This window comes from Lonchura striata, chromosome 10 (genome assembly GCF_046129695.1).
Source record: "Lonchura striata isolate bLonStr1 chromosome 10, bLonStr1.mat, whole genome shotgun sequence".
Lineage (NCBI taxonomy): Eukaryota > Metazoa > Chordata > Aves > Passeriformes > Estrildidae > Lonchura > Lonchura striata.
This window is the reverse complement of record NC_134612.1, coordinates 19,140,783-19,164,643: the sequence shown is the minus strand read 5'-3', so window position 1 is coordinate 19,164,643 and position 23,861 is coordinate 19,140,783. Positions and strand designations below refer to the sequence as shown.

At 37.8% G+C, this 23,861-nt stretch overlaps 1 protein-coding gene across 1 annotated transcript; it reads right to left on the bottom strand.

The window, feature by feature from the left end:
- Positions 1-1,012: 1,012 nt before the first annotated feature.
- MCCC1 (methylcrotonyl-CoA carboxylase subunit 1) lies at positions 1,013-22,003 on the bottom strand. Its single transcript, XM_021543660.2, has 19 exons — positions 21,911-22,003; positions 20,924-20,970; positions 19,801-19,940; positions 19,297-19,392; positions 19,021-19,142; positions 17,929-18,076; positions 17,028-17,149; positions 15,794-15,905; positions 15,399-15,480; positions 14,672-14,799; positions 13,568-13,751; positions 12,933-13,042; positions 11,503-11,719; positions 10,712-10,798; positions 10,090-10,139; positions 7,841-7,978; positions 6,753-6,860; positions 5,707-5,778; positions 1,013-4,265 (listed from the first exon to the last, which is right to left on the bottom strand). The coding sequence occupies exons 1-19, from the start codon at positions 21,964-21,966 to the stop codon at positions 4,146-4,148; spliced, it is 2,139 nt and encodes a 712-aa protein (XP_021399335.2). The 5' UTR covers positions 21,967-22,003; the 3' UTR covers positions 1,013-4,145.
- Positions 22,004-23,861: the final 1,858 nt, after the last annotated feature.

Here is a 23,861-nt window from a genome sequence, read left to right as displayed (position 1 = left end):
CTACAGTTGCTCAGTGCATCCTGGACTGATGCCCAGAATGTCCCCAAACAGCAATCAGTGTCCCCTGGCCAGCTTCCCCCCCGTCTGTGCTTGCCACAGTGTTCTGTGGTATGGAATGTCCCTTGGGCCAGCGGGGGTCAGCTGTCCCAGCCCCGCTCACTCCCAGCCCCTCGTACACCTGTCTGCTGGCAGAGCATGGGAAACTGGAAAGCCTTTAACTTAGAGCAAGCAGCACTCAGCAACAACTAAAACAGCAGCTTGTTACCAATATTGTTCTCTGACTGACTCCAAAACACAGCCCTCGACCAGCTACTAGGAAGAAAGTTAACTCCCAGCTGAAACCAGGCCACAGATTAAAGTTAAATCCAACAACCATTATGATTTTAAAACCCAGCAGGACTCCAGATGTGTTTTATTAATTACTGCTATAATAAAAAATATGGTGTATTCAACCAGAACATCCATGTTTGTTTTATTATGAATTCATTATATAATCAACAGATTTTAAGCTAACATCAAGTGTCTCAAAACTGCTTTTAGAATCCAGGCTCTTCCAAGAAATTCAGTTGGATCACATAAAAATAAATACCAAAGTTTCAATGATCAATTTCTGCAATATTGATTTTTTAACACAGCATTCAGTGGTGCATATTATTTTCCAAATGGAATTCTTATGCAGAAGGATATGCCCCAGTAAGTGACACTTACCTGCAAGGAATTTGTGTGTAAAAGTCTCAACTTGGAACATAACTGTACAAGAAGTTGAAGTATCTTGTGTATGTTGAGAATATACTTTGTGTAAAAGCTGGTAGTTCAGAACTTAATCAATTGCCATTGATTGTTCAGTAAACATATTCTAATCAGCACAGCTGAGCTTTTTACAAACAGAACACAGACAATTCCTGATCTGCTTGAAAAGGATTATCAGCAGCAGTGAATATACCTGTGAGAGTGCACTGGTACCTCTTTCAAGGGACATAACAAGAAGTTACTTTAATAAAAGAGTCGCGTGCCCAGATTAACTTTTTATTTCCCCTACTATTGGCTAAATTATAAAGGTCCTGCCGAAAACCACTTGAGTATTCATTTTTTTTAGTCAGCATGAAGACTTGAAGCTAAGATTTCCTGGTAACTAGCTGGTACAATCATTACAACAAAGGATACAATACACACTGGAAGCTTTGTAACACTATGGTATTGATATTTGATGTATAAAAGATTAAAAAAAACCTTTACAAGTAGAATTAGTCTACATCTGAAATTACAAATTTCCCAACAAGCAGAGCAAATTATTTCTAAATTAGCGTGTCCACAAATTTTGCAGTGTTTTGATTGCCATCAACCTCATTAAATAGGAGGAAATAGGCAAATATCTACCAAGTGACTTGTCTGAAGTCACAGTGAGTCAGTGGCAGAAATAAGAACACAGTTCTGCTCTCCTGGTTCCCACTCTGGCATGGATTGAAGCTCCACAGCACAGAGCTTCCCTGGGTATCAGCCACAGGAACTGGCAGCAGCTGACTGCAGGAGATCCCCACGGGGGGAACTGAAGTTTGCATTCCTGATCCCACTGACCAATGCTCAGTGTCACTCCCTGACCCTGCCTCAGAGGAGCCCAAGTCTGGAACACCAACAGCTTTGTTCTTTCCTGCAGACCATCAACAGGCTGAACTAAGTATCTCATGACACAGCTCCCTCTCTCTGGCAGCAAGAAAAAATCATTACAACTAGAATCAGTTCAGATTCATTGTTCCAGCAACATCTGTGACTGTTGTTTCAGAACTACAGTACTATCTGAAAAGGTACATTGATAATAAATTAGTAACAGAGATTTAGCCGCTTTAAACCAAATGCTAAAATACTGCATTTAAAAAAATTAATTTTTTTTTTCTTAGTCTGCCATTAGGTGTTTTAGAGACAAGTGACAGCTATGTTACTAGGGCTCTTACCAATTTACATTTGTAACACAAAAATTTATTTGTAATAAACTGAAGATTCATGAATATTTTTTTAACTAAGATATTGGTATAGGAACAACCTACCTTTAACAATTCTTTGAGCATTTCCAAGTTCAATTAAATCACACTGCAGTAAAGCATTTCAAGTATGCAAACTGTGAAGTGACTTCTGCAAGAAATTTTTCTTAAACAAAACCATCACTATCTGAAAAATCTATCTCAGTAGAAACCTATAGAGATAAAAACCTAACAGCTAATTTTTGAGAAGTGAGGGAAAATGAACACTGGTGAGATTATTTGTCTCCCCTGGCTCCGGAGGGAGGACATTTTGTCAGCTCCCAGGGAATGTGCTTTGCTGCACTGGCTGTGTGCAGCCAAGCTGTGCAGACTGAGCGGGCAGAGAACCTCCTGCTGGGAGTTTGAATGTTTTAGTACAGATTCAGTGCAGCAAAGTCAGTCTAGAAACAGCCATGTCACAGAGAGAGAAAAAAATAAATGCCAAGCTGCTGAGCCTCTTCAGGGCTGAGCTCATGTGAGGATTCAATTCTGGATAAAACAAGTGCCTAACCTTACCTGCAGTGAAACCCATCACGAGTGTCTGGATTACTGCCTCCTAAATGTCATCTGCAGATTGTGCTCATCATCATCAGATGATACAGAAACAGCTGCTTAAACCCTCTAATCCAATGCATGAACAGAAGCAACCAGGGAAAGAACAAAATGGAGAAAAATCAAATCAAACATTCCATGTTATGCCTGATTTTTATTTGGCAGTAAATAAAAATAATAGTGGCAATATTCTACATGATCATCACTGGAATTTAATTATTTGCTAGGTGACCATAGGATTAGAAGGAAAATTGTGAAGTATTAAAATATTATTTTAATACACTGATCATCAGAGTCATTGCTTTTTCACCACTTTTTTTTTCTGCATTGCAGACAAGGCTGCACAGTTATAAAAGCAGACCAGAGAATTCCCCATGATACTGTATATTGATTCAGAAATGAGATTTTTGGTAAGGGTCCATTTGCACAGATTTAACTACAGGCTTGGGATCACTGCAGCATCTGATTGTTCCTTTCTGCAGTACAAAACAGATTATTTAATTAAATTAGCATATCAAAACTTCACATGATAACAGAACTTCACATTAACTGAAAAATGAAAAGACTTTCAAAGTTTTCAACAATTAAAACATTTTTTTTCTTTGCCTTGTTTCTCTAAGGTGCTGGTTAATTAAGTTAATTTTATAGCAAATTATCAGTATGCTTAGTCTGAGAATACTTTTTCTCTGCATATCCAAAAACCTACCAATTTTCCATTCTGAAACCCTGCATATACAAAAAAAATCTATTATTAGTAACGTTTCATGTTGTTATAAAGACTGTGGTGTACTTCAGACAATAAGAAATACATTCGAACATGAACAATATGGTAACAGTAATGAAGATTTTGAAGTCAGTATTGTATTTTGGCACGCTACGTATTAAATAAGCTTATATTTCTATGTTACTGCTTTCTGCTTAAAGTTCAAATGGTATTTTTGGAAAGCAGTTACATTTTAACTTTGATTAGTGTAGCAAATGTATTTGAAAAATGCTTTGCATCACATATTTTGAGGTATATTAAAGAATAATTTTTGAAATGTAGATTTTCACAACTCACTGAGGTAAACAGGAAAAACAGATGCACCAGAAATGACTGAGAGGGATTCTGGGCTAGGTATATTCCTAAATTTCCTATTAAGGCAAAAACATAAGATACAAACAGGAATTTTGCCAGAAAATAGAAAAACAGTCTTTTAGATTTCCTTCAAATCAATCCTCACATATTTAAGGGAAAAAAGGCAGCTGTGAATAAGAAAAACCCAACCTGCCTGTACCTAATAGTCCTTATTAACCTCTCTGAACCTTTCAGTTTCACATCTTCTTCCAGTCCTTTCCTCATGCAAACCACTGGACAACAATCACATAGGTCCACAAGTTATATATACAATTACAGTATAATGATACCCAAATTTCAGTGAAGTCAGCATTAATTTACAGTCAAACTATGCAGGAAATGCAGAGGAAACCAATCCCCCATTCATACAAAACATTCATATTTTGCTGAAAATATGAAGAAATCTTCTTCCATGAGAAAATCAGCAAAGTGGAAAAAATAAAATGCACCTTCCTTGAATTTCATTTTGACTCTGCCTCTTCATCCATGAATTCAACGAGTGGAGCATGCCTGTTGGCCTGGGCACCTTCTTGGAAATTGACCTTTTTAATCACTCCTGCCTTGGGAGCCCTTATGGTGTGCTGCACAGAAACACAGCCAGAGTGAACAGCAGACAACTCAAGGGGTTTCCCTCCCTTTGCTCTCTCCAGCAAATGCCAGCATTACTGCTTGGTCCAATTAGGATTGAACACACTTAATTCCGTCCTCTGACATGGTTTATTTTAAACCTTCTTTTAAACATCCACTTTAAGGTTTTATTTTCTCATGAATATTTGATAAGTATACTGGGGAGAAAAATGCTATATAATACATTTATATGAATTATCATCATCATAGGAATGATCATCAGTATGAACTGCTGACTTATTTTACCTCATTAAATACATTCTGTTGTAAAAAATACCAAACAAAAATAACACAGTATTAATCCAAAATGTTAATCAGACAGCAGATTTATTCCCTTAAGAGAAATTTTCAGATTTACTAAAGATATTTCTTTTTTCTGGCCAGGAGGGGTCTTTAGTGAGCAGATATTTAGCAAAATGCAGATGAAACACAGATACAGCTACTAATGACAGCAAAGAAACAGCACGCTTACACACCAACCCCCAAGTGTCTGCTTGTCATTGCACCAATTTGATATTTTATAGTTTAGTTTGATATTGTAGCTTTGCCTCTTGGTAGTTTTCTACATAGGGTTAGTCTAGCATCAAAACATTTAAGATCAGATATTAGATCCTCACATCTAAAGATTCTCTAAATAATAACTTGCTTTTTAAATTTTACATTAAAAAATAACTCAGGTAATGTCAGTCTGGATACCAGCTGGAGAGGCACAAACACATTTAGCAACCAACTGCAAAGAAGTTGGTGTGTAGGTTTTTTTTTAATGCATAGTTTTATTTAATATAATTTGAGTGTCATTAAAAAAAGAACACCATAAGAGAAAGGCAGATTTTCTCAACAGTGTTAGTTCTGCTGCCACAAACTGAGATTTATTTTAAACTAATAGTGAAACTAAACCAGTTTAGGCTACAGAAACTGTAATTCAAGCAATCAGAGCCACAGTCAAGCACTGTGACAAGGTAAAATGGCCAAAATGCCAGTCCTCTGAATGCTGTATGGGTAACTTTAAGTAAATTGTATTATTGTTATTAAATCTCTGCTTGAAGTAACTGCAGACATCCATGTGCCTGGATCACAACCAGGAGCCAAGAGACACAGCAAGATAGTTTTGTGCTACAGAAGTCAAAGGAGAGGGGGGACAGAAGGCCTGACACCACCACTCAAATGCATGTTAAAACAGCTGCAGAATACCATGGATTATATAATCATCATTTGTTAGTGAAATAACAGCAAATTTAATCCTCTGAAATCTAGTCAGACACAACACTGATGTTACTGCAGATGGAGTGGTACTGACATCTGCAAGCTGCACTCTACACTGAACTTCAATAATGCAACTGAAAATTATTTCATTTTGAGGAGATTTTTATTTTAAAACCTTTATATGTCACTTACCTCCATTTTCATAGCTATCATAACCATTAGAGGGTCTCCAATCTGAACCTTATCCCCTACTTTCACAAAGACCTGCAATTCAGGAGAAAATTGGGGGGAAAAATCATTTATGCCTGTACCATATAAAATCAGCTGGATCTTGACTAACACAATGCACAGAGGGAGTGAGGTTTTGCAAAACAGCCTCCTATTAATCTTTTTTGATGTGGGACTTCTCTAGATAGGGAACAGTTCCAGATCCCCTCAAGGGAAGGCAGAGCCTACAGAAAGAGGGTCAGTACCAGATGACAGGATGACCAGAAGCCATTTACCTATCAAAGAAGAAACACTAGAAGAGATTATGTACACTCTACCCTTTCTGGGCTTCAGCAATTCTATTTTGAGAAAAGTGCAGAAGCTCTTCTTGGAGCCAGTCCCTAAAGTCTTTAAAACAAGATCCAGAAAGAAGATGGCAGGAGTCACCTCATTTTTCAACAACTCCTCTGACTTGGAGTGTTCATTCAGGATGTTAGAGATCCCCATTCAATGTACTCCACCCTTCGTGCCTTTTTATTAGTGGCTGAATCTTTCAACCACCAAACTCTCTAGAAAATCTCCTTCTGTTGAAACTTTGTCACTGTACAGAGAATGCAGAAGACTTGCTGAGATAAAGAAATTAAATCAATTCACAGCTCAACAAAAGAGGCATTTACGAGTATTTATTCTTTTGCAAGTGCATCTCACTCCTTTGTTAGATGAAATGAATCAAACAGTCTGTAACACTTCAGGGAGCTTTGACTTGGGAAGTAATTAAGATGAAGAAAAAATTATTTAAGCAGCAGTATTAGTTCAGATCTTCCAGAGCTCTAGAGAAAGAACGGAAGCCTTAAAAAGCCACGGGTGGCTGCTGAAAACTCAGAGTAAACAAAACTTTTTCCAATCAGAAATCACACAGCACTGACATTTCTGGCCCCAGTTCTTCCCTGGCAGTACAGAAGCACTATTTCTGGCAGAGAAAATTTGAATATATTGGAGAATTCAGGTCCCACCCATGTTGTTATAATTACCTTTTCTACTGTGCCTGTCATGGGTGCCACAGCTCCACTTTGCTCTGCCCCTGAACTCACTGCAGACAAGTATTTGGGCACAGGGAGGCCAACCTGAGCACTGCCTTCCTACAAAAAGAAAATCCAGCACAGGTGAGATAACAACATGAAATAACAGCACTAGGAGATGGGCTGACAGAGGGAAAGAACAGAAAAAAATCTCTGCTATCAAAATCCCTTAAGTCCTCTCAGAGCTGCTTCCCAGAGTCTCTCAAAGACTCATTATCCCCCACATCCTACTCATGCCCTGAAGTCCTGTGATTTCTTCTCTATCACTCACCCCAGACTCCACTCTGATACCACAGGACAACTGAGCTTTGCCATTCCAGCATGGGTAATTTTGTCCTCATCACTAAAGCAATGAAGTTTTTGCTGCATTCTGCTGAAAGTCTTAAGGGGCTCAGAGCTAGAGGTTAATTACTGAAACTAATAAATAATTATTTATTTATTTAGATTACATTGAGTTACTTTAAGGCCTTGCAATGTTTTAATTTTAAATAAAAAAATACCAACCTAAGTTGGTAAGCAAGTAAGCAAGTTAGAGTACCTCTTCTTTCATATGTCATTTGCATATATGCAAGACATATAATGCCATGGTAACTCATAATTGCATATTTTAATATTAGCTGAAGTTATTCTTCCTCAGACCAATACTGATTTATTTATTGTCATATAATTTAAAAATTGTAACTGAAATTAAAATACCAGTTACAAGACCTTTCAAATATTTGTCAGTTTGAAGTATTTGCTACTGTCCTGTGACAAACTTAAATACCTGATAATTGTAGTATTTTGTGTTCCCTCCTCCTAAACCAAACCTGTCTCATTAACTGTATTTTAACTTTCTAAAAGTAATTCCTTTTCTCACTCACCACAAGCAATGAATTTCTAATTAGAACAATAATATGACAAGTATCAAAACTTGATAGGTCAAAGTAAGAAACTGAAATTGTTGTTCTCTTTCACATTCCATTGCAATTTATATTGTTCATTTATATGGATAAACTTCCAAAATTTTAAATTTGTGATAATAAAGAAAGGAACATTACCGGGAAGAACAGATAAATTGTGTTGTCCAAAATGACCAACTTAGATTTAGACACTGTTCCATTTACTGAAGACCTCAAGTAAAGTGAATCACCTTCTTTCAATATCTCTCCAGAAATCAGGAACTCTTTATCTTGAATCTGAAAGTTACATGTGTTTATAAGGACAAAGGTTAACCCTTCATGAGCAATAAATCAGAAGATTCTATTTCTACCCTCATAACCTGTGATTTTGCATAGAGAGCTCTGGATCTTCAAAAACAACTTGTTTTTAAACCTTATGTATCCTTTCTTTTTCAGTTAAGAGAGTGTTCTGTATCCAATAAAAACAACTCAGCAAATTATCTGATATATTCACTCAGGACAATTTTTATCTTAAACACAGATATACTATTTCTCAAGAAAAACAACAAACCTCCCCAAAATATTCAGTTTAGTAATGCTATTAAAATTCAATATTTTTCATTTGTCCTAGCATCTTGAATTTATTCAAACCGAGGAATTCATAGTATTCAGCTGACATATTCCACAATGTTTTCCAAAAGAAATGTGACTTCCTCTGTCTTGGAAGCTTGCAGGACAAGAACTACAACATATTGAGTAAACCTACAAAGGAACAGAACAGTAATGGAAACAGTGCCAATGAGACACTAATACTGCAAAAGAAAGACCAAATAAAAAGGTCATTTATTTATGAGTACCCTTCATCCCATCCCACCCTCTCCTTCAGTGGAAGCTGCACCTGTACTACAACTGCAGCACAAAAACTGTAAGAACACAGAGGTAAATACATTACATTTCACTTATATGTTTACTTCCAAGTCTGACATCACTGAGCACAGAATTAGAGACTTGCTGATCTTTCAGGATGCTAGAAATATAAAGTCAAGTCTTCATTTACATAGTTGCAAATTATTCTTCCACAGAAAACATGCACTGAAAGGATGCTGTTGATCTCTCACTGATCCCTGAGCAGAAAATTGTTTGCTTGAGCATTGAGTGCCTGCCAGTTCTAGGCCCAGCCACCTGCTCTGGTGGCTTTGCCTCAGGACAGGTTCTGTAACACTTCAGTGGCACTGTCCTCCTCATAATTTGCCCCTAGTTATGTCTTCATATCTCTTATCTCCAGCTGCTCTCCACTTCCATGCAACCCCCAGGCTTCCTTCTATCCCTAGGAGTCTACATTCTTCCCAGTTACACTTCCCTCCATAGCTGGTCCCTACATCCCTTCATCGAGCCTCTTCTCATCAGTGCTGAGGTAAGGCTCAGGTGTAAAAGCTGTCAGACATTATACAGATAATCAATACACTCAAAATTACCCAGGTATTACAGGAGGGATGTGGGTTATCTCAATCGTCAGATCAGTAGAAGTAAAGGTTTGAGTTGTCATGATATTCCCTTGAAAGAACAATCATTTTATCCCTATTTTTCTAGTACACCCATCTCTACACAGTCTAAGCAGTTAATAAATACTTATTCTCTTAATTCCCCTATTCTGACTATTAAAACAAGAAACAGAGACTGCATTCTTGAGTATTCATCTATTCTGGGTGCCAAATCTGAGAGAATAAGACATTCAAACTACAGGGGATGCCAGAAGGGAATATTGAACACCCAGCCAAACACAACCCAATTAAGGCAACAACTGGAGACTCTCACATCTGCACACACAAAATTATCTACAACTAAGGCATCTTGAGCTGTTTACTATAGGAGCTCTATAACATGGACAAAAAAGCCAGTTCTAGGGGGTATCATTTAATTATCTAACCAGAAGATTCCTCAGCTCATTTGGTAATCACTCTCCAATTTCCATCTGCAAAATAAAATGTTATCTTGCAGATAATGCTCTAGAAAACTTTTATTTATCCCATAGGAGATCCATTTTCATGCACAAAATAGAGCAGGAGTCCTGTGGAAAATAAGTTTTTTTAAATGCAGATTTAAATCTAACTTCCCATATTTTAAACAGACAAATTTAACAAGGAAAATAAATAAGACCTTTAAATACTGAAAATACAAACACTTTTCTTAGCCTTGTCAGAAATATTTTAATAGCTCTTCCAGGCCAATCCAGCACCTACTACAGATAATTTCGGGTAAAAGTAACAGTATATAGCAATGGATACAAGCAAACTAAAAATAGAATCCTGCACCTGTAATCACCAAGCAACTTTAGCCACAATTAACACTAACAGAAATATACAAGAAATGGATAATTTTATCTAATGAAGTATCTGAAAAAATTGTACCTGCATTTTGTATGACCCATCTTGATTGTAACTTACAGCTACATCCACAACTGTTCAATAGAACAAAATATGCATGTGTGAGTAGATTTAATTGGAGTATCTAGAGAATTATAACTGTATCTATAAACTGTATCAAAGCTTTCTTGATAAAAATGAGGCCTACCAACACTAAGATAAGAACAAGTATTTTCAGATTAGCTTACTACACACTGAAGAATTCCTATTGAATTCCAGACAATTTTTCTTTCAAAAGACAAACACCTGAAATTGTCTATCTAAAATCTGTATTATCTGGGCAGAAAAGTTTGTGGGGGAAAAAATATTCCTTTCACACCAAAAAGAAGTTTTAAAAAGTAAATGGCACTCTGCTCTTTTTAAAATCCCAATGTCATTCATTTAAATTATGAACATTAATCAGCAGTCATTTCAATTTGGTTTACATGTCCTCAGGATCGAACAGTGTGGATTAAACATGCTGTAATTCTGTGAATTCCCAGCTTACACTGCATAAAACTCATACTGCTTCTATGCAGTTTCTTAGCCTGAATTTTCAAGCATCAGTATAAATAACTTCATCCATCAAGTACCTCCCTTCCCTCCACACAGTTTTTTATTAACTTACTGTTTTCCCCATCCAGCAGAGACAATTCTCTAGTGTAACATATATTTATTCTTCTACCATTGCTGGATGCAAATGGTGAGAATTTATCTAAAACACAAGATACACAGGTATGTTATTTTCCATTCTACTTCAGCAAAACATAACACTTAGAACTTAGGCCTTAAAATCATTGTCCTGCTGTTACTACCTTCATATTTATGTATTTATATTGCACAGGAAAGACTGGGGAACTACTGTAGTCACAGAGAGTGACAATTCCTTGATCCCCAACACTGAATAAATTGATGCTGTGTGACCTACAGAAAACATGACACTAAGAAGGGCACTGTTTTCCATGAACACATCCTTAAACATCAGAATTCAACTACACCACAGCAGGTCCTGATGAACCTTTAGGTGAAGGTTCCATTAAACCCCACTGCCTCCCCCATTCAGAGCAGAGGTAATTTTGCCTGAAGACCTTGGCCAGCTGTAGGAATAACAGAGGCAGAAGGCCACTGCTTGTGGTTATCAAGAGCAAAGAGCTCACAGTGTCACTGACCACGAATCCCAAGATCTTACAGACAGTGCCTGTCTGAAGGGCTTTGGGAAGTGCTCTGGACACTACAGTGGTGACACATTCCATATCTTATCCTTAACAAAAGATATAGTCTGCCCTGTGTGTAAATATCTGGGAGATGCCACAACATAGAACCCTGAGTAGGCACAAAGTAGGGCAAAGAAAGAACATCCAAATTAAGTAACTGCACATGAACTCGTAAAATAAAACGATACAGAACAATGATCCTTACCATCTGACTGATCTCTGAAAGCATCTGTTAGCATCTTCTCTTTCAGGATGAGCCCTAGAGCTGCCTGACACATAACTTCATGTGGAGTTGCCTTTTTGGCTGGAAATAGTTCATCATGGTGTTGAGGGATGAAATTAGTGTGCACATTTCCAGCCTCAAACTGTGGGTGTCCTGACAGGCTCAGTAAGAAATCAATATTAGTGCTTAATCCTACAATCTGTAAAGAAACAGAAGCATATTCCAAACTGAGTTATGAATACACAGCTTTCTGCTCACAAATTTTGTCAACAAAATGTAATTCATTCAACTGCTCTATTATCAATTATACCACTGACTGTAAAAAGTAAAAAAAAAAAAACTCAAAAATTGCTTTCTTAAAAGCACTCTGTTTTCTAAATGTTGCCTTTGTCCACTGTCAAGTTGAGCAAAGTTCCCAGAAACCGTAATAGGAGGTAATTTCAGAAAAACCCTACTTTTGGAAAACTGTTCTCTGAGTATTTAAAAGAACATTCCTAACTTGACAAGTGCTTCTTATAAAAATTAGTTACAATAGAGTCAGTATTCCATATATGATCTTTTAATAGTAAAAAGTAGGTTTAAGTTTACTAGATAGTATCCATTTCCTGTAGTGCAAAATATCTAATGAAACAACATAATTATATTAGAGATTTAGTGAAACTGGTAACTATGTTATGCTGTCAACATTTACTGACAGAACTGCGCTGAATATTCTGGAAAAAGCAAGAGAATTCTTTTCTCTCTTTTTCTTGCAGTAAATTTCATTTTTAGCTAAAACAATAAGAGGCCAAACACTAATACTACCTCAGTCAATGAACGTGACGTTTATGTTGTTGATTTAAAAGTGTAAATTAGTTCTGCACAAGTCATATTCAGTCTCACCTCAAGCCAAACCTTCTGAATTCTGCTTTTGAAAACAGTTATAATTAATACCTGTAGTTTTCATAGGGGAAAAACGGATTGTTTCCTAAAAAGAACTGACAGTGTATTTCTTTACCACATGTATAGTTTAAAAACTTAGTTCTTTTTATAAATTAAAAATTACAAGCAAACATTGACACAAATTCCACTTAAGAAAACCCTTTAAGTCTGAGAAAGCTCACACAACAATTGAAAATGTTGTTTAGCCTTACCCTTCTAGAAAATCCAAGGTGCATACTCAAACTGAAGATACCACAAACTTAAAAACCTATGTGTAAAACTAGGCTTCACACTTATTTTTACTCACTCCATCAATGAAATCAGTATGCAAATCAGGAAAAAATACAACTTCTGCAAACAACTAATGAATTATTTGAAATGGCAGCAGCAAGGCAGGCTCCCTTTTGGAATCCACTTTTGTTTTACTACTGTATTTTCTGCATACTTTGATGGCTCAAGCTGTGCTACCACACTGGGCTCCTCTCACTTACATTGTACTGGTGCAAACTGTAGCGCAGCTTTCTGAGAGCTGCCTGTCGGTCCTCAGCCCAAACAACCAGCTTTGCAATCATGGGGTCATAATGCACAGAAACCTCATCACCTGAAATGTGGCAATCAAACAAAAATGCTGTAACATGCAACCAAGAATTTATGGAAGTTGGTAATGCAAGGCGCTGGACACCACATGGCATCCAGCTCAGGCACAATTCATGGCCACATTTCTCTCAAGATTAAAGCTGTTTAAGGACATGATTATGTGATCTGGCATTTTAATTTTAAGGACAATTTCAGCACAGACTTTTTATAAATTTTTGTAGAGGCAACATTACTCAAATTCAATCTTCTTTATTGCAATCAGAATGGAGGATTCCTAAATAGTGAAGAGAATATCACCACCATGATCCAGTAAACATTAATTTGGGTACAGGTAAAGAAGAGGTAAGTAAAATATTCAGTGATTGACCAAACGTACATGGAAAATCATAAGGAAGATTAATTCTGTAGAGATTTGTCTTTATAATAACACTCTTTTGGACAAACTTACTTAGGCCAAAGAGGGAAATGCTTACAAAGACAAGTTCTTGATGTTAATTATTTCTTCTTCCATCACTGCCTTCAGTTTTACCTTGCCTGACTCCAGTCTCTATCCTGGTGAAACGATCTGCTGGGGGGGTGGATAAGTGCAACAGCGGCCCAGCTCCTGGCATAAAGTTATTATTAGGGTCTTCAGCATATATTCTAGCTTCAAATGCATGGCCCTGGAGCAGGATCTCTTCCTGCATTAGAGGAATCTTCTCTCCTGCTGCAACCTGAAAACAATAGGTTTTTTCTTTAATGCAGAATCAATATTCTGGAATGCTGATACATGAAATATTAACTATATTCTTCTGAGCATGAACAACTAGGAAGCACATTTTAAAAAGCACAAGGAGAAAAACAGTGCCAAGACCAGTGAACCTGTCCACCTTCTCTCTTTCTTCCAGTGTTATTTTGATCCCTGCTCTCAGGATTAAATTATCAATTTCCATGTCCAGATAAGGAAGACAAATGTTCCTTCTTTTTGCATCAGCATTGCCATTTTAATTTTCTTTCTGATTACACTAAATACTTCCCCACCCTTAATCGCACACTACTTAAGCTGCTGTCCTCACTTTTGGATTTATGCAAACAGAACTGGGTTTTTTTCAAGTTCACCTAATACCCAAAACTTCCTGTGATCATTCAAACGTGTGAATCATCTCTGCAAATTGGGTGTGTAGGAAATCCACTGTTCCAGTCCACCCCACTGTACATCCATTTTAGAATGTGGCTATACTGGTATAACCCTCAGATATAGGTTTGTGTGAAGATTTTTTTCCTCCTACAGCCTAATGCAAGAATGATTTTTGGGCCACAGATTTCAATTAGAGTTTTAGAAACTTTTCAGCATAGCAAGGGAAAGATCAGGACCCCACTCCCTCCCACTTTCCACATTGTCTGTAATGCCTCCAAATGCACTTTAAAAATGTTTTCTCTCTACACAGCTGGGAAAAGCCTGGTTGAAATTCAGAGCACCTACACAAAGCTCTACATCCAATAGAGCAATGTGAGATGCTCCTGTGGAGCAAAGGAAACTCTACCCTGACAGCTGAGCAGGAGATAAGGATCTGGAAACCCATCTGACCTCTCACAGGCAGCGTCACTCAGCGCTCAGGAGGAGCTCTACATGTAAAAATCAATTAACACTCACCCTGAGCTGCCATTCCACCAAGTCTGTTCCAGTGATCATCTCTGTAACTGGGTGCTCTACTTGCAGCCTGGTATTCATCTCCATGAAGTAAAAATTATGTTGGGAGTCCATAATAAATTCGACTGTTCCTGAAGTATTTAACAAAAGGAGACTTCACCTAACAGCATCTTAGATGTCCATTTATGGAAAAGACATCCAAGACACTTAACTATGCCAAGACTATTATTTCTAAATCTTTCAAAGTATTCTGAATATTCATAGGGTATGTATTTTTTTTTAAATAAATACCCAAAGAAAACAGTGAGAAAATAAAGTTACAAATAATTTCAGGAGGTTACTTTTCATCTGGGAAATGGTGTGGACTTTAAAGTGAGTTGTGATTTTCTTTTAAAGACTACTGTTTGCATATAAAGTATTACCCTTTGTATGCTAAAATTATTTTCCTCTTGCTCAGCTCAAACTTACTAATTCATAATGCTCACTTTCCAACAGCAGTTGAGTTGATCAAATTATCTGCCCTGAAATTTTTTTCTACCCTTCAGCTGCCAATAGTCTTGAGCTCAGGTATGCTAATTGAAATCTGTAATTACATCAGGATTAACTACATGATTATTTGCTTAAACCTCAAAAATTTGAGAGATGTGTGTCATACCCAAAAGCAACCAGATGCCATTTGCTTGAGACTTAAAGTCTCATTAAGTTAAAAGCTGCACCTCCCCAGACCTACCTGCTCCCACGTAATTCACTGCTTTAGCTGCTTTGACAGCAGCTTCTCCAAGTCTCCTTCGAACCTCTGAACTAATTCCTGGCTGTAAATAACAATAATAATATTACAAACTATTGCTGATATTAAGCCTGGTATGCATGAATATTTAACAGTATTTAACAACTGTAGTGAAACCATGATCTGTGTTATACTTGAAATCTACATAATTTTTCTTTGAGAATAATTTTCCTAAAAATGTAGGGGTTTTTTTCAATTATGATATCTTCTGCAGCAAAACTAAATCAAGTCTGAGATTTACAAATAAATTATTACCCACTACATACTCTCAATGGGAGATAGCAATTACTATAAAAAACATGACGGTTCATAAAAAATATTAACAATTTTCTGCTCACCCCTGGTGCCTCTTCAATGATTTTCTGATGCCTCCTTTGTACGCTGCAGTCTCTTTCAAACAAATACACTGCGTTGCCATGCTGGTCACCAAATACCTGGACTTCAACATGCCTGTTCCATAAAAATAAATGTTTTAATGTATTTCAATGCTCCAAACAGACTTCAAACTTCTACATATCAGTAGGATTTCTTACAAGTGTAAGTTTCTGCCCTTAAAAAAGAGCCAAAAATGTAGAAGTGAGGCTGCTAATATGCAAGATTTTACTGTTTTAGACTTACTCAATCTTCTAAATGAAAGAGGATTCCTAATACTAACTACTGCAGTGAAATCTCATAGATTGTAGGATAAGCAAGAAGATTGAATAATCTGAAGGCTGGATAACATTTTCTTAGTTATTATAATAAAAGGAAAACCACTTTATTATTAATTTGATAATGATTATTTCCCTCATAATTTACTGTGCAGTAATTCACAAGAGACAATAGCAGTCCTGAGCCAGGGCTAACAAATAACATCATTCACTTCCAAACACCAGAGGATAACTATTAGGTGGCAGAAGTTTATTCTATGTATAAAACTAATAAAAACACATCACCATTCTGACAATCCCCTGATCCTGGCACAAGAAATTCCCCAGCAATGTGTTTTTTCTCATGTCCACCTGCCAGCATAAGCAGACCCTCAATTTCTTTGGAATAAATGCTTTCCCTACAGTGATTCTTCAAGGAAGAACAGATGTAAAGTACAAGAGTGTCAAACAGACCTCTACGAGATGTTCTGTATAAAAAATAAATTGGTTCAGTTTCACAGGCCAAACATGAGCTAAAGACTTTCACTTCTGTTTGAAATATCAAAGTAGAGGAAGATTAAATAACTGGTTTAGGACACCTGAGGGCAGCAGAAACCATCACAGCTTGACTAAGGTCTATAGTTTAAATATCATAGAGTGATTTTTTTCCTAGATGTAAATCAATTTTAGAAATCTCACTGCCATGTCTCCCAAGCAGTAGTATTTTAATTCCTGTCGTTCAAAACAAAGCCACTACAGGAAATTCAATAAATTATAAACAATTTTGACCAAATTAACAACTTTCATAACACAAATCAGAGATACAAAACCAATTTAATCCTACAACTAAGCGAGTTATGTTTGTTTAACTAAACTAAGCTATTTATGTTTATTTAAGTAGAATAAATATTACAGTGTTTATACTGAAACATCTATCTCTCACCTTGGATTATCTACAAATTTCTCAATCAGCATTGCATCATCATTAAAAGACTTCTTTGCTTCTCTCCTTGCTGATTCTAGTTGGTCCAGAAACTCCTTTTCTGAATGAGCAATCCTCATGCCCTAAAATACAGGAAAAAAGCTTATCTAAATATCTAAAAATACAGCACACGATGAAAAACCTTGTTGCACACACAGAATGAGAAATAAGCTTAAAAATAAATTTTTCTTTCTTTCATAAACTTTAGCAGAATTATGTAACAGCTTCCAGTAAGAAAATTCTATAAAGTCCCACTGAAAGTGCCATAAGAATTGTAAAAAATAGGTGTTATCATCCCATTGATATGAATGAGCACAAAATTCAATTTTGTCCTCAAATATTAAAGAAATTTCCAAGGTTGGCAGAGAAAAGCTTATTTTTTACAAAACAAATCTAGCTATTTTGGAATAACTAAAATTTTCTATATGTATTTTTACAGACATTTATTTCAGAACAAAATCTGATTTAGACTGGGAGTTCACCACTCATTAAAAAGTATCTAGACACAAAATGGTATTTCTAATCATTGCTTATGCAACATTTAAAACTCTTAGCAAAAGAAGTCAAGAAGCTATCACAGAGCAACAGTTTAAAGTCATCTCATTTTGCAAAAATCCATAGCACAACTTTTCTGCTTATGTGAATTACTGGAGATTTATTGAAATCAACAAAACTCCTCCAGTTTATTCCAGCTACTTCTGCATATCAAAGGGAAATGAGATTTCATAGTGCTAGATTGACTGTTAATAAATTTTAACACAAAGTACTTTTCCAGTTTTTGTTTTCTTTTAGAAAATTGAGTTTTCAGAGATCCTGAGCCGTGGTAAGTTTACAGCACATGATGAACAGATGAGTTCCTTACCTTTCCTCCACCCCCACGGACAGCTTTAATCATTACTGGGTATCCAATTCTCCTGGCATGTTCCTTTAGACACTCATCAGACTGATCTTCTCCATGATAACCTTCAACAACAGGAACGCCAGCAGCAGACATTATAGCTTTGGAAGTGCTTTGACAGAACAGTTTTATATTTAGAATGATAAAAATATTTTTTCCTTACTTTAAGCTCCAACCTGTCTAATGTTCCCAATGTTAATTCTCTCCATGAAAACAGTTCCACAATAGACCTCAACAGGACTACTTGCATAGGTGGGGTACACAGCATTGGACTGTAATTCCGCACATGCTTCAAACAAATATTTTTGTTTCTCCTAGCAGGATTACACTTTAGTTTGACTGGTTTTTCCACATTACAGATGCCAAAATCTAACATTTTCAAATTAAAACTGCATACTACAATATTTAAAGTTGTACAAAGGCAAAACTTTTCATTACACAGGCTACATTCACACCACACATAAAACACTCAAGCATAACAACTCTAATTTCCAAAATGCATGCAAAGCTCGTTAAACTACTGAGGCAATTTACTCTCACATTATGAGGTGATAAAGTTAATTCTCTCTAACTACTATTATACAGTTCCTGTGACAGTTATAACTTCATTTCCATATTCCTAATTTATACTTCATACCTTAAAAGTCTTTCTTTGATCTAAGTAACTAAGAATAAGATCCTCTGTGATGAGCTAAACTTAGAATTTTACATGAGCCACAATAACCCTGATGATTTGGTGCTTCTGTTCCACTTCTCTTTTGACCTATCCAGTCTGACTGCTGAACCTTTACCTATATTACACTGATATGCTTCAGTTCTGGAAAAGAAGAATCATTACTTATTTAATTACTAAAATCCCAATAACTGAACAATCTTGACTGATTATATCTATAAACAAATCTATAAACGTGAAGTTTATTCCCTTGAATGAAACTGTAAAAATACAATGCAAATTGACAGAATAAAACATTTACAGAGCAACTGGTCATTTGCTAACAAAATCAGCTTTACCAAGCTGTAAACTGCATAATCAAGGAACAAATCGTAAACAGATACCTTTTAATACCCATATCTCTGATAGCAGATGAAGGAGGACCTATGAAGATGATTCCCTGCTGCTTACACAGCTCAGCAAATTCTGTGTTTTCCGAGAGGAAACCATAACCTGGATGAACAGCCTAAAACAGAAAAATGTTACCGGCTTGTTTTTTGTATCACTTTAGCTTAGAAAACTCAGAAATTTCATAGATCATTAAGGAAAAGCAAGATGAGCAAAAATAAAGAGCTAAAGACACGGAAGTAACAGAAAATGTAAGGCCCTGATCTCCTTACCTGTGCTGCTGAGACCTTGGCCACCTGCAGTATTTTCTCCATGGCCAAGTAACTCTGCTGCGAGGGTGGTGGACCAATGCAATATGCTTCATCTGCCTGTTTTACAAAAAACACATACAACAGAGACTGTTTACTAGCAAATTTAAATGAATTTCTGAGCTAAGTATATCACTTATCAGACTGCAGTTTAAATCACTGCCTGTCCTCATGGAGAGGCTAAACTAGGTGAAACAAATTCTGACTTTTTCTCCAAAATCACAATCCATTCTCTAATCCCTGGCTGTCCAGAGTCAGAGAGCCAAACTTGAATGCACGTCCTGTAAAGCTGTCAGGTGTTGAGACAGAGACCAGGCAAACTTTCCATCCATTCAAGGAAAACTTGGCAGGTCTACAGAAGTGAAAATCAACTTTGCATCAGAACCCAAATCTGCTTTCCCATGGAACTTATCAATGAAAAATACTGTCACAAATGAATATCAGCCAAATTTAATTAATATACTTCACCATTGCAACATGCATGGAATTCCTGTCTGCTTCACTATAAACTGCTACAGACTTCACCCCCATTTTCTTGGCTGTTCGCATCACCCTGCAGGCGATTTCTCCTCGGTTTGCAATAAGGATCTTCCCAATGCTGTGACCTCCTGTTTGAAGGGATGAAGCACAGTAAGCAACCAAGCCACAAAAACATCCCTGCAAACAAAGCAACTTTAAATTTCTAGTTTATTTTACATTATTTATAAAGTTTATGCATTTCTGCAATAATGAAAAAAAAGCATGCTTCACACAAAAGCATTTCCAAGCTGCTCTTTGAATTTTTAACTCAGAATCCTTATGCAGAAGTATGCTTAAGCCATTTTTTTTTCTTTTTTAGAATTCAATAAATAGATCCTAACCCTAAAAAAGCCCACTTCTACATAACAGCTGATGCTCATAGCTGTGCTGTGTACCTTCTGGACTAACTAGGAAAACAACCAAAGCTGTGCTGTGTCCCTCACAACAGAAGCAATTCACGTATGAAGAGCACTGTTCCCCCTCAATACACAGTGACAAAGAAATAGCCAGATATCAACTTCTGTTGTTTTGGTTTTTTTTAATCAGTGACTTACAGACTTCTACAAAGCAGGCACAAGTTGATAGAAGTATAAGGCCAGCACGGCAGAGACTGTCTCTCAGTGAGAACTAAATAGCTTAAAACTAAACAATAAAATGAAAATAGATCTTTGAATTCTCAAACATAACTTTTTACATAATATGACCACAGAGTGAGTTTAAATAATCTTGCTAAACCCCTTTACTCTCCTTCATATATTGTTTAAATATCACTATGACTATAAAACAATTCTCACAGACTTTGCAACATTTGTATCAGAAAAGGACTCAAAGGAAAACATCACAAAAATTAAAAAGTTTTCATTAATTTCCAAATACCTAAATATGATAGATAAAATCATATAAAATGTTTAAACATTAAAGATGATTTCTGTTATGTTAGCTACAGGTTTCTGTTTTCAAAAACTGAAGATGCTGAATATTTATTAAAAAAACCTGCAGTCTTTCAGCAACTAATACTCTAAAAATATCCACTGTGCCTAACAATTTAAGCTAAAGAAGTGCAACTTCATACCTGTCGTTGAGGCCCATTTCACAAATACTCGAACTTGGTTCCATTGCCTGTGCAATTATAAAGGGACAGAAGTGTTACAAGTGCACATGAACTGGCAACTGAGCTAATTTTATTTTCAGGTGAGAGAAAGCACTGAAACTTCTGATACATCTATCAACACAGAACATATCCAGGTGTAACAAGGCAAGTTGCTCTCCCTAAGTACTTTCACTTGGACGCAATAAAAATTATCCTTGTGCTTTTTCAGTAGTATTCAAACAGAAATAATCGATGAGTTTTCTTATAACAAACAAGCAAAAAACCTCTTTTTGGTGGACAGAACAGCCAACAACTCACATTTATTTTTTACAGAGAGGCCAACTCATTAGTATTTGGGAAGACATGAGCAACCATAAAATTAAAAAAGCTTTAAAAGGCAACAGGAGCTGCTTTTGTAGAGCAAAGGTGCAAGAGAAAAGAATGTGGAAGAGCAAGGGCGAGCTATAGTGAATTTTAGAAATGGAAAGTTAAGCGTCAAATGATTAATGCTAACTAAATGAGATAACGGCAGTGAAGTCACTGGACAGAGATAAGAAAGCAAACTCCTGGAACTGTTTTAATTAGCATGTAAAACAACGTCGGAATTTTGGATCAGCTCCAGCGTTCTTTAAGCGTTATCGGACAAAAAGACACGGGACGTCCTCGACAGCACAGACCAGAGCTCGGCTGCACCACGGGAGGAGGAACCGGGGCACGTCCCGAACACCGAACGCAGCGGCCCCGGCCACGCTCCCGCGACAGGCTGCGGGCCGGCCCCGGCCCCGGGGCAGCGCCGCGGCGATTCCCAAGGCCCGGGAGGGTGTCTGTGCTCCTCCTCCCCACAGGGCAGCCCAGCCTTCCCGCGTGTCCCGCACAGCCCCCTCCCCTCCTGCTCGCTGCGGGCAGCTCCCCCGGCTCCCCGCCCCACGGCCGCCCCGGGCCGCTCGGGCTCCCCCGGCCCGCACTCACAGCCGGCGCAGCGCCCCGAGGCAGCCGCGGCCCCGCTCGGCCGCAGCCAGCGCCATGTTGGGCGCGGGAGCGGGGAAAGCCCTCACGGCAGGGAGCGCGTCACGGGGAGGGGCCGGGCACGGCCGGGCCGCTCGGCGGAGCGGGGGAATGGGGGAACGGCTGGCGGGGGCGGGGCTGGGCGGCGCTGGGAGGGCAGAGGGAATAAATTTCATTTAAATGTGAAACTGCGTGCTGCTGAAGCGCTGTCGGCCCTATGGGTGCACGGACTCAGCTGAGCGAGCTCCTTCAGGAATGATATCCGGGGTTGTAATAGGAGAGCGACACGCAAAAGTGAGGGTTGTTGGGAAGGGCGTGGGCATCGTGGGGTAACACAACATCATCCCCGGAGCCGGCATCGAACCGCAGAGCGGGAGCATCGGAAGCCGGCAGCGTCCATCGCGCTCCCTCAGGCTTCGGAGCTTCGCAGATCACAAGGCCATGGAAGATTTTTACACCCTCCAGTAGCCCAGGTTGCTGCCAACCCCATCCAGCCTGGCCTTGGGTACTTCCAGGGATGGGCATCCACATCCCTGTGCCAGGGCCTCACCCCCTCATAGGGAAGAATTTCTTCCCAGCATCTCTCAGTTTAAGGCCCAGCCCAGCCCAGTGTGGGGCCTTGCTAAACCTGCCCAGCCCCAGCACAGTCAAAATAAGTATTTCCAGTTGTTTACAAAAAGCAAAGCCTCCATGCTTTTTCACAATAGGAATACACAATCTATCAATTGCAATAGTGGCAGTGTTTAATGTCTTAAGTTTTCTCCACTAACAGCATCTTCACGATGTAGACAATCTCTGCTTGCTCCACTCCTGCTATTTTTATTCTGCCATGGTGACCCCTCACACCAGTGACTGGAAGGTTCAAGTAGGTTAAATAAATACGAGATCAGATTGGGAAAATCATCCCTTGGACCTGACTGCAAGAGGGATCAGCACTTGCTCTAAGGATGAGATTTTAAAAACTAAATTCCACTTCTCTGTAATCCGTACACTCCAATCTTCATCATAAAACGCTGACAGTGTAGATCTTACTTTTGCATTTCATAATCCAGATTTTTAAAAGGTCGTGTTTAATTTGTCTCTAAACACAAGATGGCAGCATTTTATGTAGTTTAACTGTTGCGTATTGGGGAGAGCTACAGATATTTTATAGTACATAAATCAGAGGTGGTGGAGGAGGCTTTTAGCAATAGAACTAATGGAAGTGGCAAACTCATTTACATTGCAATCTGCTCTTGGTGGAGGCATCCTGCCAGCAGGGTTTTTAGGGCTTGCAAAGTTAAGAGGGACCACCAGACTATATAGGCAGATGTTTGAAAGTACAGTGTAATAAAGCTTAAAAACGGAAATAATAATTTCCTCAGTGACACCACTAATACGTTTGTCAGAAGCACTCAGGTGAACCTACCAATGTAGTGGATAGGTTGGATTGGCAACATTTTTAAGAAAAAAACTATTGTGGAAGCTGGGCATATTTTGAAAGATGCTTTGATTAATAATTTGAGTCATTTTCTCATTAGAATTTTTCCATTAGCAGGTTGTGAAAAATGTAATATGAAATATTAATTCATTTTCCTTCACCTGATGACAAAAAAGCCACTCCTTGGTAAAATGAGGTTAAACATTGTCTGGACTCATGATTCATAGTCTTCAAACATTTTTGTGATACAGGAAACCCTCAGTAAAACTGAGGTTCAAAACCAAGATCTGTGTCTCTAATAAACACAGATATCCTGACTAAGATTGAGCACTTTCCTTTTTCCCAACAGCCATTTATTATGTTTCTGCATGTTGGAAATACACTTGTTCCAATCTAAAATTGTGAAGAAAGAGCTAAGTAAGAATCAAAATCAGTTGGTTTATAATTTAATAAACTACTTGAGATCTACCACTTCCATAGGCAGTAAGACTCGTA

Coding starts and splice junctions, on each gene's coding strand:
- MCCC1 (XM_021543660.2), bottom strand. CDS start 21,966: ATGGCGCTGGCTGCGGCCGAGCGGGGCCGCGGCTGCCTCGGGGCGCTG. Junction 19,393..19,800: donor ATTCCATGCATGTTGCAATG/GTGAAGTATATT, acceptor TTTGTAAAACAG/GCAGATGAAGCATATTGCAT. Junction 4,266..5,706: donor TGATAGCTATGAAAATGGAG/GTAAGTGACATA, acceptor GTTTCTGTGCAG/CACACCATAAGGGCTCCCAA.